A 21,729-nucleotide genomic window follows, 5' to 3' on the forward strand; every position below is an offset into this window, starting at 1 on the left:
ATGCAACTCCAGCAATGCATCCTTTCACATGGGGCCAGGCCCATGTGAAAGGGCCTGCATCAGTCTTACGCCTGCTGTGATACAGGCGCAAGTTTGGACGCAACAGCGTCATAAAAGTTACGCAGTGATATCTCTTAGATTTCACTGCGTCACCTCTACGACCCTTTCTTGCGTCAATACGTCCCTTTTGCATACATTACACCTGACGTAGGTATAATGTGGCGCAGGGGTTTACAAAGTGACGCTTCTACCTAGATGCATCACTTTGTAAATATGACTGAATAAGGTGCATTTTTTACAGCACTGGTGCGTCACAAAAAGTGACGCACCAGTGGCGTAAAAGTGACGCATGGCCTCATAAATGAGGCCTTCAGTCTTCTACTCATGCGTCATATTTAATATATGACGCATTATGTCACAAGTACTTACAGATACGTCAGTATTTCAGACGTATCTGTAAGCACAAAAGTGATGCATTGCTGGAGTGTGTCACAAAAATGATGCAACTCCAGCAATACATCCTTTCACATGGGGAAAGTCCTATGTGAAAGGGCCTGCATCAGTCTTACGCCTGCTGTGAGGGAGGCCCAAGATTTTGACACAACGGCGTCCTAAAAGTGACGCACTGAAATCTCATAGATTTCACTGCATCACCTCTACGACCCTTTCTTGCGTCAATACGTCCCTTTTGCATACATTACACCTGACGTAGGTATAATGTGGCGCAGGGGTTTACAAAGTGGCGCATCTACCTAGATGCATCACTTTGTAAATATGATAGAATAAGGTGCATTTTTTACAGCACTGGTGCGTCACAAAAAGTGACGCACCGGTGGCGTAAAAGTGACACATGGCCTCATAAATGAGGCCTTCAGTCTTCTACTCATGCGTCATATTTAATATATGACGCATTATGTCGCAAGTACTTACAGATACGTCAGTATTTCAGACGTATCTGTAAGCTCAAAAGTGATGCATTGCTGGAGTGTGTCACAAAAATGATGCAACTCCAGCAATGCACCCTTTCAAAAGTGGCACGTCCTATGTGAAAGGGCCTGCATCAGTCTTACGCCTGCTGTGAGGCAGGCCCAAGATTTTGACACAACGGCGTCCTAAAAGTGACGCACTGAGATCTCATTGATTTCACAGCGTCACCTCTACGACCCTTTCTTGCGTCAATACGTCCCTTTTGCATACATTACACCTGATGTAGGTATAATGTGGCGCAGGGGTTTACAAAGTGACGCATCTACCTAGATGCGTCACTTTGTAAATATGACTGAATATGGTTCATTTTTTACAGCACTGGTGCGTCACAAAAAGTGACGCAACGGTGGCGTAAAAGTGACGCATGGCCTCATAAATGAGGCCTTCAGTCTTCTACTCATGCGTCATATTTAATATATGACGCATTATGTCGCAAATACTTACAGATACATCAGTATTTCAGACGTATCTGTAAGCTCAAAAGTGATGCATTGCTGGAGTGTGTCACAAAAATGATGCAACTCCAGCAATGCACCCTTTCAAAAGTGGCACGTCCTATGTGAAAGGGCCTGCATCAGTCTTACGCCTGCTGTGAGGCAGGCCCAAGATTTTGACACAACGGCGTCCTAAAAGTGACGCACTGAGATCTCATTGATTTCACAGCGTCACCTCTACGACCCTTTCTTGCGTCAATACGTCCCTTTTGCATACATTACACCTGATGTAGGTATAATGTGGCGCAGGGGTTTACAAAGTGACGCATCTACCTAGATGCGTCACTTTGTAAATATGACTGAATATGGTTAATTTTTTACAGCACTGGTGCGTCACAAAAAGTGACGCAACGGTGGCGTAAAAGTGACGCATGGCCTCATAAATGAGGCCTTCAGTCTTCTACTCATGCGTCATATTTAATATATGACGCATTATGTCGCAAATACTTACAGATACATCAGTATTTCAGACGTATCTGTAAGCGCAAAAGTGATGCATTGTTGGAGTGTGTCACAAAAATGATGCAACTCCAGCAATGCATCTTTTCTTACCCTTCCACACCCCGTTCCTATTCTACATTTTCTTTGAATAGCCACATTCCCCATGTTCGCTCTCCTTCTCCTTACTTTCCTTCCCCACACTCACCTTCTTTCAGTCCCCCTACTTCAGTTCCTTTCTCCTCTCATACCTTTCTGTTCTTTCTTACTCATTTTCCTCTCCTTTATCAATGCACTCCACTTCACTTACTCTTTTTCATTTTTTTAAGAACTATAGCTCTTTGATGAGAATTGGAGGTAGTTCTGAAAAGAACTTTTTTTTTCTTCTTTTTTCTTTTTTTAGAACAAAAACAAAAACAGGGAATGGAAACTGCTCAACAGGAGCAAAAAAAACAAACAAATTTAGGGCTGGGAACGGCAGCGATGGTTCTCCAATGCTCGAACCATGAGCAGAACACTTTGTTCCCCATAGCAAAGTAGCTGATCACAGTCTCTGCATTTCAGGACGCCTTTGTTAAAAGCAGGCTGAATTTTCGGAATCAGCTCTTGTGATCTCCCCCTCACCGATGTTGTTGGTCCTCCTGTTGATGTAGAGGCCCCATCCCTGGAAGCCTCTTGTGCTAGAGCCCTAACACTCTCCCGGGCATAGTTCTGGGGGTGCCTCCTTTCTACGTGGCGAATCATAGTTGAATTACCAAAACTGTACTTCTTTTGGGGGTCTCCACGGGAAAGTACAGCATGGCAGATTTTACATTCAACTTTTGGTGCATTTACTTTTTTATGCCCATTAGGTATAGAATTTTTTTTCCAGATGACATGTTCTTTCACCTTCGGCTGAGGAGGCACTTCATAGATGAATTCATTGGTGTCATTTTCACTGCTGGATGGTCTGGCTGCCATGATAATCCAAGATATCCAACAAAGAACCGAGAGCAAAAAGGCAGGTCTTGCAGTCACAAAAGTGAAAGAAGAAGTGAAGGAAATGGGTGGGGATTTCATTCTTTGTAAAAAAAACTGTTAGCAACCAATGAAAAGTGTTATTTTAAGGTCACATGACTTGACGCGCTTATGCTGCGCGCACCGAAGCGCTTCCGGGAGCACTTACGCGGCGCGAACGTAGGCGCTTCCAGGGGCGCATATGCGGCGCGAACGTAACCGCTTCTGGGAGCCCATACGCGGCGCGCCTAAGTGACGTTTCGATAGTTTCACGGAAATGTAAAATAATTTTCATTTCGTAAATCAAAAATACTGCTTTTATATGTATGGTACTAAATGTCTTGCGTTATTATTTACTTTTCATTCATATTTTTTTACACAAACGTAGAAATAGCGCTCTGGGTGCGCTCTCCGGAGAGCTTACCGGTGCGCGCACCGAGAGCGCCCCAGGAAAAAATGATTAAAAAAAAAAAACATTTAAAAAATATTATTATTAAAAAAAATATTAATAATTAATACTTACACAAAACAGCAAATAAAAAAATTAAAAATCGTAGGTTACAAACTCGATATAGAAAGGAATTAGCTTTTAAAAAACCTTTGAAATTCAGTGAAAAAAACAGAGGTTTCACAATCGTTATAGTTAGGAATTAGCATTTAAAAAACCATTGAAATTCTCTGAAAAAACCATAGGTTTCACACCAGTAATAGTTAACTGGACATTTTACTCATACAAAACCATTGAAATTCCCACGTTATAGTTAGTTGGACTCACTATAACTCACGCGCCCGCAATCCACTGCTGATGATGTCACATATTACATCATTTATGACATGGTCAGTGACATCACTGATGACATCACTGATGACATCTCAAATGACATCACTGATGACATCACTGATGACATATCAAATTACATCACTGATGACATCACTGATGACATCATCCATGTGATAATATAATGCACCTCCTCACACTCTAATCTAACCTTTGATACATCCAGTGTTGAATACAGACTACCATTCCTGAAACCATTGACACACCAATACTAGTTACTACATACAAACTCACTGATTCCTAAGTCTACACAAATATCCACTCATTCACCTATACAATCACTCATACATACAGTCACTCATCAATACAACACAATCATATGCACTCATACACCTATACAGACACTGACACACTGCCACTCATCCATGGAGTTACTCACAAACCTAGTCAGTCATGCAAAGAATCAATCACACTCCCATTTGCTCATCTATACAGTTATACACACATAACCTTACTTATTCAAACATATACTAACACATACTTACTCTCATTTACAATCACTGATACAAGTACACATTGATCCATACAGTCACTTACGCAATCACAGACTCTCATGCCAACTCTCACATGCACTGTGTTTTACATATGTACTTACTTGGACATGTAGCACTGAGATATCCATTCACTCACCAACACACCCATGCACACAGTGAACCGCCCATGCAGCTGTTTCCATATGCACTCTTGAACCCATACACCAAGTGAATCAACTGCTCACACATCTATGCACAGAGTCACACACCTCCCAGCCACCACCACACACTCACCCTCACATACAAATACTTGGGCAACCAATCAATAACCCATATAGCCACTCATATAGCTACTGATCAACACATGCAGCAGCTTACACAACAACAGACATAATGATGCACACATTCAGACAGTTTAGTCACAAACCTATGCATTCAGTAAGACACATTTAATCACTCACTCATACAGTCAGTCACGCACCTTCTAAATCCTTCATCCAGACACTTATACATCCACTCATTCTTCAATATGTAAAACATATTTAAACTTTACAGACACTGGATAATGTCATCAATGATGACATCTCAAATGACATCACTGATGACATCACTGATGACATCATCCAGTGAGTGTGTGTTTCATGACCATGTCATGAGTGATATAATATGTGACGTCATCAGCAGTGCATTGCAGGCGCGCAAGTTATAGTGAGTCCAACTAACTATAACATGGAATTTCAATGGTTTTATGTCAGTAAAATTTCCTGCTAACTGTAACTGGTGTGAAACCTATGGTTTTTTCAGTGAATTTAATAGGTTTTTTAAAAGCTAATTCCTAACTATAACTGGTCTGAAACCTATGGTTTTTTCAGTGAATTTCAAAGGTTTTTTCATAGCAAATTTCTATAGCTCTGAAATGTAATATTTTTAAAAATGAATCCTATATTATATATTTATGTTAAACAATGTTTTTTCTGTATATTGTTTTTTTTTTCTTTGTTTTTTTGCCCCGAAGCGCTCCCTGTTCGCGCCCCGGTTAGCGCCCCGGAAAGCGCAGTCTTTTGAAGCGCCCCGGTGCGCGAACCGGGAAGCGTCCCTTTAGCGCCAATATCGCGAACGAAAACATGATCGTGACGTATCGCGTAGCCGCGTCCGAGTGATACGCACGGCGTAAGCGCACCCGGAAGCACTCGAGCGAATACGATCGCGCAACGTAAGCATCTGACGTGCTTACGCGACGCACCCCGTGACACGCCCCGGGGCGCGCCCAGGGGTGCGTAGCGTAAGCGCGTCGGGTCATGTGACCTGAAAATAACACTTTTCATTGGTTCATAACAGTTTTGGTTTCATAATGATGAAGCCCCTGGTCTTGTGACCTGAAAATAACACTTCTCATTGGTTCAGGCCTTTTTTTTTTTCCAAATGATGAAAAACCCCACCTTTTTTCCTTATTCTGACTTTGTCCTTCGACTTAGGAAGACCTGTTTTGCAATCTTTGAGGTATATTTTGTACTTTGAAATGGCTACAGTAGCAGCAGCATCTGGAGCATCTGCACCACCACCACCACCACAACCACCAAGAGGACCACCACAAGATTACATTGGTGGTCAACAAGAGGAGGGAGAGGAGGAGGAGGAGGAGGAGGGGAGGAGAAGATGGCTGGAAGAACACAATACCCCATACCAGCCAAGACCACACATTGTATGGGAGTTTTTTTCGATCCTCTTATTAGCACTGTGCCTGGAACCTTTGGCATGCTGGTTGTGAAGCAGAGCTACATAGAGAGCTTCTCAGAGATAACAAATGACCAAGAAAAGATATTGCTATATGCAGACAGAGCAACTTGTATACTGTACGAACCCAGAGATGTCAATCCTGGAGGTGGTGTTGGTGTTCCGTAGCTTTGAAACCTTCCTGGGATAATGTATCAATTGGGAGAAATCTGTTGTCTATAAAACGGGAGACTGGGAGGGCCTCAATGGGTTGAAGGGTGACATCAGAGTAGCAAGAGTCTGCTTTAAGCATCTCCCGAATAGAGATAACGATTGACAGGAAATGGTTTCTAGAGCAGAACCTGGGTAGGGTCCTGGGCGACTTCTCTGAGGATGCAGAGTGGTGGTGCAAACTCCCACTATCGCTCCGTGGCAGGGCCACCTTCTTTAAAATGGTTGATGTACCTAAACTGCTCTATGTGCCGCAAACAGCCCATTCCTAATATGTACTTCGAAGGACTAGACAAAACACTAGGAACGCTATTCTGGGAGGGTGGTACTCTGAGAATAGCCTTATGTACATTATACAGGTTGGTCTATAGGGGTAGCCTGGCACTCCCAGACATAAAAGCATACTTTATCGCCACACAACTACATGGGGACATGTGCCACAAAAGAGGGGGCGACCAGGATTGAGAGGGCCGCAATCATGACGGCAACTCACATACTCTACATATAGGGAAAGAGAGATGGGAGCCATTTACCCATGCCGACCCAGGCTACCTTGAAAGCATGGGATGACACAACAAACACCATGGGTTGGCAAGGGAGACTCAGTCAGGCCACACCCTTACCGAAGGGCACAATATTGAAAACTCACCGGCTTTCACCACTGGGAGCAGATTGAAATATAAGCACTGGATGCTATAGTAAATGGGGAGGTTAAATCATTTGAGGCACTACTGCAGGAATATATGTTTGCACAAACCCAGAGGTTTAAACACCTACAATTGACACACGCCCTTAGGGTGGAGGGGATACTATAGACCGTCTGAGGGGATTCTGTAGACAGGCTTTCCAGAACACAGCCTGCAGGAGACCCAGGTGCTCAGGGGCACTATAACCCACAAGTTGCACTATATTCAATAACAAACCAAAAAATCTCAGGAACCTCAGAGATAGTTGGAAGGCCAATCTTGGGGACCGGGAGGATATCTACTGGGATGCAGCTTTGTTGTTGCTATTAAGGCCTGGCTGAGATTGATTCAGTTTAACATCCTACAGAGGACATACCACAATAGCTGTCAGCTATTCAAAATGAGGAGAGTGGAACCCCCTGTTCTCTTCAGTGTGACACTGAAGAGGGGATATTCCGGCACATCCTGTGGGGCTGTCCCAAGATAAGTGTATACTTGGGGGAAATCATTAGCGAAATGTAAGCAATAATTGAAGTAGATATCCCTAGGACACCCCCATCTGGTCATTCTGGGTATTCGCAATGATGTGGATGTCCATAGGCCAAACAGTCATGCACACTTTGCATGTTCCGACCAGGGTGTAATGCACAGCCCGGTGAGGAACATGCAACGGCCCCCAACCCCCATCTGAGTGCTGAACCACAGAGCTCAGACCAATCATAACTCTGCATTGCAGCATTGTGATTGGGTATGGGAAACTAATCACATTGCTGCATTGCTGCGTTGTGATTGGCTATGGAGAGCCTGACTGCTTTCTGCTTTGGAAGTCACCTAGAAGAGAAGCAGCGTGACAGCGGCAGTTTTAAAGGAAAGGTACTTTTTTTTAAATATATATTCCCCTCACCCCCATTTCCTGCCAGCTGCCACTGGGTTAAATTATTGGGCTGCATATGTACTTTGCCTGGTGAACACCTAGACAAATCTCTGATTACAGGGGTCACCACCTACTAGCCAGACCATGAAGTTAGTAGTTGCCCAAATATAGTGTTAACTCAGTGACAGGGAACAGGTAGGCAAATTCCTCTCCTTATCCTGAATGAGTAAATATAGAACAACGTTCCTCCTTTTTGCAGCTCTGATAAATGCCCCTGACCTGGCTTCGAATGCAAAAAGAACAAATGATGGATAAAATGCTGAACAATGCCATACACTATGCCCATTTTCTCACCTATTCAGCGTTAGACCTGAAGCGGCTGCAGGGCAATTGGCCTGTCAATATTGAAACCTGGGCTGAAGCTGATAAGGCGGGGATCCAGTCACACAGGAACACCTTCCCAGAAATCTACTATCGCTGCCAAGAGCCTCATATCGATGTAAAGGGCCAGCCAGACTCAAGCTTTCCTGAGTGACAGAAAGGGGGGGACTTAACATTATTTACTTGAATACCTGCTCAATGGTGAAACATCAGCTCTAGATTTTTCCAGCTTTTAGACGCTGATAAACCAGATATCCTCCTCCTTTCCGAAACATGGCTCACTGCTGAGTCCATTCCTGATATCTTAGCAGCAGTCCCTGATGGCTACTACATTCTTCAGGCCAACAGATCCACGGGTAAAGTTGGGGGAGGGTTGCAGCTATCATTTATCGAAAACACCACTTTACTTCACTGGGGATCACAGGCATCCCCTTTGTTGATAGCCTCATATTGAAATTTGAGTCTCCCCAGTCCTCTTTTATCTCTGCTTTACTTTATAGACCCCCTCATCACATGCCCTCCTTCCCCCAATTGCTCTGTGAAATGATCTCCCATTTAGTAATTAATCGTGGCAGAGTTCTTATAATTGGAGATGTTTACTATTGGCCTAGCATTGCACTGGAGAGTGCTGGTTCTATAGAACTAACAGACCTCTTTTTGGGAATGAATTGTACTCAGCATGTGAACACAGCTTCCCAAGTAAAGGGGCACATTTAGACCAAGTTTGGACAACCAATTTGGAAATCCCAAAGTTATTAATCTCCCCATGCACATGGTCAGATCATATTTTTAATCATACTCATTATTTCCTGTGTACCCCAACTAAAATTCCCCAGTTAGGAAATCATTTAGCTAGAAACTGGAATCATGCCAATATTGGCGAATTCTGCTCATTATTAACGGCCATTGCGCTTACTGAACAGGAGTCCCTCTGCAATCAGGCCATAAACATCAAGAATTGGCTTGAAGCTGCCAGTGATAGCATTTCCCCTTTTAAGAAAATCAAAAAGAAGCAACTTCATTATACCCAATGTTGGTTTTCGGATGACCTAACATCAAAGAAACTAGCCTTAAGGCAAGCAGAACGTAGTTGGAGACGCATTTATTCTTCAGATAAAAAGGTCATTTATATAACTCAGCTCAAAGAATACAAAAATGTCATCCTCCTGACCAAAACAGCTTACTTTTCCGCAACAATTGAAAATTCCGCTAACCACTCTAAGGATATCTTCTCTATAGTCAATGAGCTTGCTCAACCGGATACAGTTATGGTGAAACCTATTCCCTCACAATCCTTCTCGACTCTCTCAACTCTTATTTGATTGAGAAAATTGCCACAATCAAGGCTAGCATCCCTATCCCCATCCCTTCCACGACCTCTCCTATTATGTGCAAAAACCCGCTCCTACTTGACCAAATTCCTTTAATCTCAAGGGAAGAATTCTGTGCTCTACTTAAAAAAGTTGGATCGGGTTCACGTACTGACTGCTGTCCTCCTCATATTTTACAGGAAGCTTTCCTGACTTGCCCAGACGCACCCCTTTTATTCCTGAACATCTCTCTTAAATTAGGCATTGTCCCAGACACCTTTAAAAGCACCAAAATGGTGTCAATTTTGAAGAAGCCCGGTTCTGACCCTCTGGTTCTTAGCAATTACCGTCCCATTTCCCTATTGCCTTACTTAGGCAAAATTTCAGAAGCCCACATGGCCAGCTGCCTTAGTTAATTTATTGAAAACTCCCACTTCCTTGACTCTCACCATGCAGGATTTAGACCTGCACACTCAATGGAGTCAGTCTTACCCAAACTCTGGTACTCCTGGATCTGTCAGCTGCTTTTGACATACTCGATCATGGTCTCCTGATCGACCGTGTCAGCAATGCCGGGATCCAAGGTTTGGCGTTGAAGTGGATATTTTCTTTTTTCAGCAATCGATTTCAAGCAGTTCGCCTTGTCATTTTCTCCTCCAAAAAAATGAAGTTGGCCTGCGGGGTTCCCCAGGGTTCTTTCCTCTCGCCCCTTCTTTTTAACCTATATTTATTACCTTTGGTTTGGTCTCTGCGCGAGTGAATGGTTGAAACTTTTAACTACGCTGACGACCTGCAGCTGGTGTTTGATATCAATTCCTCCATCTCTTCAGTGTCCAACTTCCAGTCCACAATGTGCTTCCTTAGTGAATGGTTGAATGACAACCAACTGCAACTGCACCCCGATAAAACCGAGTTGATTTTAACAGGAGAAACTGCTAATCCATGGAATCATATTTTTGGCTACCGCTGCTGGGCAGCCCCACAAGCCCTGCCAGCTCCGTTAAGAGCTTGGGGATTGTGATCAGCAATGATCTGTCCATGAAAGCCCAGATTGGCTCAGTGGTCTCTGCTTGCTTTTTCCATCTGCGCAGAATCCGGTAGATCAGTAGGTTCTTGACAACTGAGGCCTTGATCCTGGCTATCCTTGCCTTGGTAATACGTTGTTTGCAACTGGTGCAAAATCAAGCGGCTAGGCTAATATATCGCCAACCCAGACACCACCATGTTAGACCTTTGATGAAGAGACTACATTGGCTTCCGGTGGTTAAACGTTGTGCTTTTAAACTGGGATGCACCATCTTTAAAGCCCTTGCCAGGAATGGCCCAGCTTTCATCTCCTCAAGGATCCAGTGTTATATCCCTTCTCTGGAATTACTGTCTTCATTTAATTTAATTAATTTAATTTGCTTGTTTATATAGCGCTAGAATCACTCCCGGGGGAGTATCTCCGCGCTTCGACCGCTGCGAAACCCTTCCTGGCTTCCCTGAGAGATGGTCCCTTAATGGGTATCTCCAGGGTGAGACCAGGCATCCCCGGCGGTCTGGTGGGGCCTTTAGTGAAGATGAGGCAAGCTAATGCCCAGAGTTGCCAAGTGTGATCGCTGATCAGAGTGGGCACCGAGGCGAAAGAATTATCGAGTCCGCTGACCCTGGTCCAGAAACCTGCTGCGCCGGGAATCGAACCCTGGTCCCGGGCCATCCTCTGCTCTCGGGTCTGCCGCCTCTAACCAGTGAGCCACACTACCTCACTTCCAACCTGAACTTGTTAACCACTCTCTCATTCAAATGTAAAAAGCATGGGGGCCTCAGATTTGCGGTCCTGGCCCCGCAATTCTGGAACTCACTCCCTGTGGAACCGAGGTCTATGACTCTTTATGCGCAGTTTAGGAAACAGCTCAGGACCTGGCTATTTTCTCAGGCATATGAGTAAACCAACGGTCCTGTCTATGCCGCTTCCTCTCTGCTCACAACGCCATGAAACTGCTTGGTGTATGTGCGCTTAATAAATATTTTTAACATAACATTTAACATAACAACACTCACCGTCAGTAGAGAGATCTAGGCCTAAATCCATTGTTCTTTTGCTTACCACGCCATTCCAGTTTGGACCTAGCCATATGTAAATCAGTCTTGACCCTGCTCCCCATGGGAAAAGTCAAGCCCAAACTGCCAGGCCAGGTCCTCCCCGGACTGGAAACAAGCATCCTAAGACCAGTTCGGGGTATCACCCCATATCAGCCAGGATAGCGTGACTTTGGTGGCATGGTGAGCATGGGACTCACGTCTACACATACCCTTCCCACTTAGGGCGACAATTGCACAAAGATCAAATGATGGACGGAATGCTGAACAATGTCAAACACTCACCCCAGTTCAGAGATCTGGGCATAAATCCGTTGTTTTTGTGCTCACCATATCATTCCGGTGTGGGCCCAGCCATATTCAAATTAGTCTTGACCCTGCTCCCAATGGGAACAGTCCAGCCCAAACTGCCAGGCCATGTCCTCCCCGGACCTGAAACAAGCATTCTAAGTCCGATTCTGGGTATTACCCCTCATCAGCCAGTATAGGTTGACTCTGGTAGCCTGGTGAGCATGGGACTTACATCTGGACATACCCTTCCCACTAAGGGTGACAAATGCAAAAAGAACAAATTATGGATGGAATGCTGAACAATGTAACACACTCACCTCCAGTACAGAGATCTGGGCCTAAATCCATAGTTTTTTTGCTCACCATGCTATTCCAGTTTGGGCCCAGCCATATGCAAATCAGTTTTGACCCTTCTCGACATGGGAACAGTCCAGCCCAAACTGCCAGGAGAAGTCCTCCCCAGACTGGAAACAAGCATCCTAGGACCAGTTTTTGGAGTATCACCCCTAATCGGCCAGGGTAGCTTGACTCCGGTGGCTTAGTGAGCATGGGACCCACCTCTGGGCATACCCATCCCAAAAGAAGAAATGATGGATAGAATACTGAACAATGTCAAACACTCACCCCAGTACAAAGATCTGGGACTAAATCCCGGCCTGACCTGGCTCCTGGCACAAGTGAGGGCAGAAACATGTTGGCTAATTAAGGTATCTTTAGGGCATTGTATGCAAAAAAGTTCCCACATCTATTCATTTGACCCATACCTGATGTACCTATTAATATAGGTATTTTCATTAGGTTTACACCAAGGTTTTTTAGGAACACCTAGATTACAGTTTATACAGTTTTACAGTGTATTAAGAACTCCCTTACAACTGGGTTGAGTCCGCCTGATAGTATCATTTTACCAGGGTGACATGAGATTACCAATGATGAAGCATTCCAAAGATTGCATGTGAGGCTTCCTCATCCAAATAAGCTTGTTTATAGGTTTGCCCTAGGATGTAGATACAATGACCAAATTGTTCATTTTCTGTTTCTGAGTAAATGGAAGGTAACACAATCAATTAACCTCACCTAAGGGACAAGACACAGTTGCCCTATGCCCTCCTACGTTTTCCAATCTATATTGAACTCCTAGCATTAGCAATAAGATTGGCTCCAGCAATAAGATCCATATTCCTGGGTGCCCCTAAACTGAAATATATGGAAATTATAGGGTTTTATATACCAACCCCCTACAATGCTCAGTTGAGGCAGCATTTCAATTAATGGCAGAATACTCAGCAGTGAGCTGGTATAAAATGAATAAGGCCAAAACTGAAATTCTACTGTTTAAAAACTCCTCCAGATGGTGCCAAAAGTTGTATCAATACACTATAAGAAATCATTAAAAAAAATATCTTGGAATTCATGTCATTGAAACTCTGGAAGAGCTATTTCAAATAAACATTATGCCTGCCAAACCAAAGATACAAAGGCTACTGGAAAGATGAAATAACCTCCCAGATTCGATAAATGGTAGAATCTCAATCAATAAAATTAATATGCTACTGAATTCAGTATTTTTATTCTGTACTATACCGTGTGTAATACACAATAGTTTTTTAAAGAAATAGATAGAATAATACTGAGTTTCCTACGGCAAAACCATATTTCCCAAGTTAGTCTAAAGATACTGCAACTACATAAAGAAGAAGGGAATCTCTCCCTGGCAGACCTGATCATTCTTATCAGTCAGCCTATCTAAAAATTCTACCTTACTATTACAGCTCCCTGCGAGAAAACATATTTAATAATTTCTTCTTCAAACAAAACGAACCCTGGTGTATAATGCTCCAAAAGTTGATAGATTCAGAACCCTAAATTGGTAAACTTTCAGACCTGCCAACTCACAGGGTGTAACTGTGTGGAACACAATATCAGCTCCCATTACACGGTCACCTGGTGAGGTGCCTGTATCACATAGTGGCAGGAGAAACAAGCTCAAAACTGCTGTAAACAGTGGATTTCAAGCTCATTGCCAGAGGCTTTGAACAGCCAACATCCATTAAAGTTTGAGAAAATACCTCAGGACACCGGCACCAGCCTCCACAAGCAGTTTTTTGGGGAAGAAGGGGTTTGGTAGCGAAGCAGTGGCTAAAGTACTTCTTAGCTACTTCTCGAAGCCCCGCCCCGTCCAAGGCCCCACCCTCTCATCACATGGTGACATTTTGGTTTTAATAGGCAGGTCTGCAATTTAGCCTCCAGGTCATGTATCATGCATTGCATGAACAATTACTCCAGTACCTAAAGATACCCAGTATACATGCTGAATCACACTTGACATATATACACATGGAAATGACACCACTGGAGCTTAAACGCTGTGGCGGTGGGGGTTGTTATGGAGAAAGTAGGGAACTGGGTAATAGCCGGTACAATAAATACATGGGAAGCGGTCAGGTGAAAAGGTTTCATGTATCATGTGGTGGTATCACTTTGCACATAGATAAATACATTGCCAAATATCTGCGTTATCTATCATTGCTAATATAGAAAGCCCCAAATAACTAGTAGTACATATCTTTAAGAAACATATATAGTATTGTATTGTATTGTATATTGGATTTATATAGCGCTTATCACCCAGGGGTCTCTAAGCGCTTGCCTTGGGAACCCGTCCTGGCTTTTCCCTGTGAGATAGCCCCTACAGGGCATCCCCAAGGTGAAAGCCAGGCATCCCGCCACAGGGGGCCATTGTGGAGATTAAGCAAGCTTAATGCCCAGAGTTGCAGAGTGTGAACCCATGATTAGGTCAGGCACCGAAGCGAGAATTATCGAGTCCGTGGACATTTGAGCTCAAAACCCTGCCGCATCGGGAATTGAACCCTGGTCCCGGGTCTGACCTCTGCTTCAGGGTCTGCCTGCTCTAACCAGTGAGCCACACATTAGGAATAGTTTAATGGGCTAAGTACATTCAAACTTATAAGAATATCTTAATCAACCTACAAGAACACATCTTTTAAAGGTGGCTTCAAAAAACATCACTCATTGTCAGCCCAGCCATTTCAAGGGAGGCACTAGAGCATAATATAACAGCCTTAAGAGGGGTGGACAACAAAATATTTGCAAACATGCACTTAGTGGTTGGCATAGCGCCTTGACGCCCATGGGTATAGTAGCGCTATATAAATCCCCATTCAATTCAATTCAATTCATACTATTCCCCAAAGTCATTGCATAAGCGAAATCCCAACATATGTAAAGATTGTCTAAGATACTCAGGTACTGGTGATTGGATGCATGTGTTTTGGTTATGTCCAAATTTAGAGGGTTTCTGGGATAAGATATGCCTCTGAAATGTTTAAATATTTAAATATTTTCAGAATCAATTGTTATTTTTGTTGGGATGTACTTCACATCTGGGATTAAGACCCAAGCTAAAAAAAAGGTGGTACAGCATATGTTTAATAGCAAGGACAGTCATCACCACTTTTTGGAAAAACAAAGAGCCATATTCTTTCACTATGTGAATAAATAAAATAAGGAAAGTTTATAAAAGGGAAAAGGTATATGCAACAATACAGGTACTATCATAAAGTATAATCAGATGTGGAAGTAATAATAAGAACACTTCTTGGTAAAAAGTTAATTTACAATTGAGTGGACTGGATATAAATTGTTTATACAAAGATTATGTAATAACCTCTTTATTATGACTGTGGTGGTCCTCCAGCAGCACCACCGCTGCCTCGTCCGCAGGAGGACCACCAAGGCCATAGTGCGCCCTCCCGCCAGATTCAGAGTCGAATCCAGGTCGGGCGGGCCGTGCTGCAGCGGTCTCACGGTGGTCGGCTGTTAGGCACATAGGAGGGCCTAACATGCAGCCCACAGCCATGACAGCACCAACGGCACATTCCTGCAAGGTGTGACATGCATGGCACACCATGCAGGAATTGTGGTGCAATTACAGGGGGATAATACATGTGCCGCTGCGCATGCAATTCCAGGACTAGATCCGTCAGGGAGCCCCCTTAGTTGCCTCTCTGCCACCCTTTTCATGGCGGGCTCACCGCATGAAAAGGGCTGTGAAAAGGCAACTTGTAATAAACTCAGCAGTGCTGGCAGACCGCCAACCCGTCCTTAATCCCGACGGAACCAGTGGTCTCGTCTCTCGTGGCGGTCCGACCACCACACTCAGAATACTGTGGGCGGACCCGCCGTACTCATGGAAAGGCACTAAATATTGATGATTTCGAGGGTGTGCTGAGACAAACCGGTCAGATTAATTTGATGTTGATGATAGATGAAATCTTTTAATTTTGTGGATAGATCTCTGTTTTTAAATAGAAAACTAAATTAATAAAATTGCTTTAACACCTTAAGTGCTGCGCCCGTCCAACGGCCGACGGCACTACTACCTCGGGAGTGCTGGCGTCGGCCGTTGGACGTTCCAACTGCACCTGCGCAATGGAACGTCCAGCACTGGAGCTGGACGTTCCATAGCAGCTTTGCCATGATGTTTGATATGATGTTGGTCCCTGACGCTTCCCTCCTCCTTCACAGGTCATAAAACGTTAACAGGTATGTTTTTGGAGGGCTAAAAAAATAATATGTATTATTATTAGCATTATTAGTAGTAGTAATACTAGCAGTGATAGTATTCTGTACATAGCGCAGCAACATCAGTAGTGTTATAAATAGTATTGCCCATTTTCAGTAGATTGTAACCCAAGCTATTCTCCCAAAGGTCCGTTGCCTAAAAAAAATACAAAAATACTTTTGTTAGACTCCATCGAAGAGATGGAATTGCTCTTCATACATTGCTTGGGGCTATCATAAAATGTTCATGCTGTTAAACTTTCAGAGCTGTTTCAATTTACTCTTAAAATGTAAATAAAACAATTGATAAGTAAAGTTGTGGCAGGCGTTAAAAGATCGCTGTTACTCTGAACTGAACATTTCCAGTCCTGTGTATTTATTCAACAGACAATGCATTCTGGGAATTGTCGTTTTTAACTTCAATTGAACCGCAAAGGCAAGGTTACAAAGGAATGTAGTAGGAAAGTATAGGAATGGAAAGTTATTATCCCCAGTGATATGGAGCCATGTGGAAAGGAACGATCGAGTTTCTTAGAACAACTAACCCCTTTCATGATGAGGATGAAAGTTTTTTCATTTTTTTTTTAAAGACATGATGCTTTTATCCGCCTCATGAATTGCAAAAATGTTAAAATGTGCACACAAAAAAAGTTTGGTGCTAATGCGCCTCCCCCCTCAACCCAACACTGCTCAGTGACTCACTTTCAAACAAGTTTGTTCTTTGTCTCCGACGCGCACTCGCCCGTGAAAGTGTCTTTGTATTTCGAAGCAGCCCCTGGTCAACAAATCCAACACTTTTGGATCACTCCTTTAACAGGGCATCCCTTTTCGACAGCTGCAAGAATATCGTGCATTCCAGCTCCTTTTAGCGCTCGCCCCCACCTTCCACCAAGCCAAGCCCCCTCGCCACCCACACACTTTACAGTTAAAAGGTCCTTTTCCCTCATACTCACTCTCCCGTGTCAATTGAATTCAATTCTATACAGTTTACTAATTTCACTTACGGATAATTTACGCATCAATTCCATTTACCATAGCTAGAGAGTAAACGTGCACTCGTATCTTTTACTCTGGGTTGCAAATATTCTAAATAGGGCACCTCCAGTTCCTAAAATTAACCCGGCACAACCTGTCTAAATTCGTCCTTGTTGTTGTGTCATTAAACTATCCTAATTCCATTTCTGAAATACTTGGTGGAAAAAAATAATCTGTTTCTGAAATACTTGGTGAAAATAGCCTCCAAACAAGCAGAATAGCAAAATGCTAAGAAATAATACACAAATTGTACTTGTTTATCTGCACAAAAATTCTGTATAGAATGGGACGTGCTGAATTTACAGAGTTAGCATTACTGGCAGTTAATGCAGCATTGCGCAGCGCCTGGAAGCATCGTTCTTACCATCCGGCATATGAACGCGCTACAGTAGCGGCAACAGGTTTGCGCTGCTATGACTATTAGCGGGTGGTGGTCTGAGCAGATTTAATTCTCTATTTACCATACTGGCAGAGCTCGCCCTCGTAGCCCTTGGAGCAGAAGCAGGTGTTGTTCCGGATGCACAGCCCCACGTGCTGGCACGGGGGGTTACACGCGGCCTCGGGGTCAAAGACGAAGGGGACGGCGACCCCTCGGGACGCCTTGGACCGGGCCGCGCAGACCCCGCTGCACAGCGCCCCGATCAGCAGCGCCAGGCTCGCCCACCGCGCGGACTGTCCCATGGGTGACATGCTGTCCTTCGGTCCGGCTGTTCCGTCCGCCTGTCCTGTCGCCTCTTAGCTTGAGGACGGGAAGTGCTGCGGTCTCTCGCTCTGCCCCGCGTCCTCCCCTGCCTCCCAGCACGGGCTTCCCTTCTCTCTCAAGCACCAATCGGCAGCAGCAGGGATTGCCCATTGTGCGCTGTAGTTTGCATAGGGAAAAATGCATTGTTTCCTTCCCTTCCTCGGAACAAAGAAAACAGCCCTGCGGATTAGAAAATACAACCGCAGAAGTGTATTAACCGAGCCACTGAGGCAAAAACAGCATCTAAAACAAAAGATCGTAATAGTGGCGTCCTATTGCCAGCCATGTGAACAAAGTAATTGTAATGATGTGAGAGGGAATCACATCGCTGGGGTGGATGTCTTCATTGTTACTGTTATCCACCATTTATATAGCGCCCATTAAGCCATAAGCATGGTTTCGCACAGCTTTGGACAGACGCAGATTTCTCAATACAATGCGCTCCAAGCCAGGCAATTGTTTATACACACCACGCGTTATTCACCTGTAGTGTTTTTTAAATGGAGATGTAAGTTATGTACACTCCAGTGCCTTTTAAAAGCCTTGTAACGAAGGGCCTGATTTAGCAATTAACTTCATCAGGGCGAGGGAGTAAAGTACTCCATTGCCCCGAGGGAGCACCCTTTAGAGGTGCCTGCCGGTCCAGCAAACATCTCCTGCATTTACACGAACTGCTGTCACAGCAGGCTGATGGATGCTCCATCAACAAGGAGAAGAAGTTTGTCTAAGGATCCACTTTTTTATTTTATTTTCAAAAGAAAAATCCGTAAGTGGGGTTTTGCTTTTAAAAATTAAAAAGAAAAACAATGACCCCCACACCATGGCATATGGGGGTCATTTTGCAGTTTCACTGCCCCTTAACTCAAGGTTTTGCCTGGTGATGAAGGACAGGGAAAACTTGCCATTTGTCTTCCCACTCAAAATTGGTGGCCGGACAAATGCTGAAACCTTCGATGGCAAGTACTCTGTCGGGCCATTGGAGGAGTATGTTGGCAACATAGAGAGTAGCCTCTACCATCCACATACTAAGGGCCAGATGTAGGTAATTTCCATTTACCGAATGGAAAATACTGACTCATACCGAATCGGTATTCCCCAATCGGTAAATGGTATGTAGCTAAAAAGTCGGTAAAAGTTACCGACTCGGTATGACTCGGTAAGCCAAATCGGTAATTACCGAATCGGAATTGACCGAGTCGGTAAAATCCGAGTCGGTGAAACCCAAGCAAACCTATGGGCCACATTGCCCATAGGAATGAATGGGAATCACCGAATCGGAAAATTCCGAATCGGATTTCACCGACTCGGAATTTACCGAATCAGTAAATACCGATTTGGGAGTTTGAAAGATGCCATGTGAGCCTGTCAACCAATCAGGGAGAGCCTACACACCCCACAGCCAAGGCCCTGTGAATCCAACCAATGAGAGAGAGGCACCCCACCCCAGTACCTGGGAGTGGCCACACCCATGCAGGTGGAAACCAACTGAACAAACAAATCTGCAGAGGAGAGAGGAGCACAGCATCCACAGGCGAGCAGACTGACAGAATGGAGGCACAGGAAGGACAGAAGGATGCTGCTGAGAGGAAAAGGAAGCAGAAGTTCAGCCCAGAGGAACTACAGGTGGCTGTGGATGAGATTGTCAGCCACTACAGCCAAATATTTGGGAGGCAGTCTCTGCATGTTGCAGAGACTGTGAAGAGGAACATCTGGCTAGCAATTCAGGGCAATGTGAATGCCATAGGAGTCACCCACCGGGACATTGGGGACATTAAGAAGCGGTAGTATGACCTGCGTATAGTGACCAAGAAGAAGATAGCAGGACAGAAAAAGGATGCTGGTTTGACTGGAGGTGGCAGGGCCAAAGCCCCAAAACTTACAGCAATTGAGGAGCAAGTTGCATCCACCATGGAGTCTGAATGCATCCATGGGATTGGAGACCTGGATAGCACAGCGAAATCAGCCAAAAAACAAGGTAAGAGGCATGTACCCACATGCACCCCCACCTATCCCAACCCTGCACCCCACTGTGTACACACATGACACAGCAGGAGAGGTCAGAATTTCTTGCTGCAATGCATCATGGTAGACGTAGTCATGTACACACAGAAGCAAAGTACACCACACATGACTCAGCAAGGCATGCCACACACATCCCCAAACAAGCAATGTGGACTGTGCAAAGGTGTGCAGACCATTTAATTAAGAAACACACACAGACAAACTACAGCATTGACACTATGTCAATTTCATTCCACAGGAGAGTCGTTACGCAGTTCTGCACCGCCGAGGGAGGAGAGGGCAGCACCATCTAAAAGAGGGGAGAAAGAAAAAAGGAAAAATCGTCACAGCGCAGGAGAAGGTGGAGACGACCCTACCCAGGACCCCTCATCACCAGACCCACCCACTACACCAATCCCAATGTCCCCTCTGTTGTTTGGGTCTCCAGACCTCACAAACACGCCCATGCCGGGAGGGGAAAGTAGCCAGGCGGAGCCCCCGCAGAGGATTCTGCAGACCTCTGATTCAGAGGATGAGGAAGATGTCCCCCAGAAGAGTGCGCCAGTGCCTGACAGGCCAAGACCAACTATGTCTGCAGGCTCAGCGCGCACTACTGTCCTTGGCAGGAGGGCACGTGATGGTGGGGAGGGCCAGGATGGTGAGAGCGTGTTCTGTGGGCTGGAGGGCACGATGGTGAAGGTGCAACGGCAGCAGGCCAAATCGCTGCAAGCCATGCAGCGGCAGGTGCGCGGTTTGAGCGCAACAATGTCCAACATGGACAAGGGCATAACCCAAATGGCTACTAGCCTGAACCTGATAGCACAGGGGATCTCTGACATTTCTACCTACATGGAGGTTCTCTCCGACAAGCTTGACAGGGAACATCTCCAGCGTGCCAGGGAACGGTAGTACATGCGCCAACAGACCAAGGCCATGAACAGGTTCGCTGCCAACAAAGCTCTCCTCTGCAGACGCTCCATCTCAATGCAGGAAGCAATAGAGCACTGCTGCACTGACTTAACCCGGGGCATGGGTAGAGTTACCTCTGAAATGGAGCAGATGTTGACCTCAAACCAAGGCAATGCTGGTGACACAGGTGTGGAGGAGACTGAGGGGTCAACCAGCAGGAGTGGCTCCAGTACACCTGTCCAGGAGGTGCGCAGGAGCGGCAGGCACAGCCATGCAGAGTCAGGCACAATCAGGGAACCTGAAGGACAGGCACCTAAGTCCCGCAATGTGGTGCGAGGAGGCAAAAACTGAACTATTCAGGGAACTGACTCTACTGCACACAGTGACAGCAACTGAGTATGTGCAGCCAGTGACATTGACGTACAGTCATGTGTCCATCATGAAGTAGTGCTGAATAAACTACTCATGTCCGGAAGTATACCTGTGTGTGTGTCATACTTTACCTAGAAATAGCGTTGTGTAATTTCAGTCCGTCTCAATCTGCCATCTACTGCGGCTGGCCCTGTTGCGTGGGGATCTGCATGTTCTTGGTCCTCATCTATGTTCTCACGAAGTGTCAACTCCACCTCTGTGCCTTCCTTGGTCGCAAGATTGTGCAATATGG

At 44.9% G+C, this 21,729-nt stretch overlaps 1 protein-coding gene across 1 annotated transcript in view; it reads right to left on the minus strand.

Annotated features, from left to right (window-relative positions):
- Positions 1-18,214, minus strand: part of LOC147689096 (uncharacterized) — a 96,294-nt gene extending 78,080 nt beyond the window's left edge. The window contains exon 1 of the mRNA XM_086940008.1: positions 17,875-18,214. Coding sequence (XP_086796134.1) covers positions 17,875-18,103 — 229 coding nt within the window. The 5' untranslated portion in view covers positions 18,104-18,214. The remainder of the gene's footprint in view (positions 1-17,874) is intronic.
- Positions 18,215-21,729: the final 3,515 nt, after the last annotated feature.

The sequence above is a fragment of the Lissotriton vulgaris genome, chromosome 10, assembly GCF_964263255.1.
Source record: "Lissotriton vulgaris chromosome 10, aLisVul1.2, whole genome shotgun sequence".
Lineage (NCBI taxonomy): Eukaryota > Metazoa > Chordata > Amphibia > Caudata > Salamandridae > Lissotriton > Lissotriton vulgaris.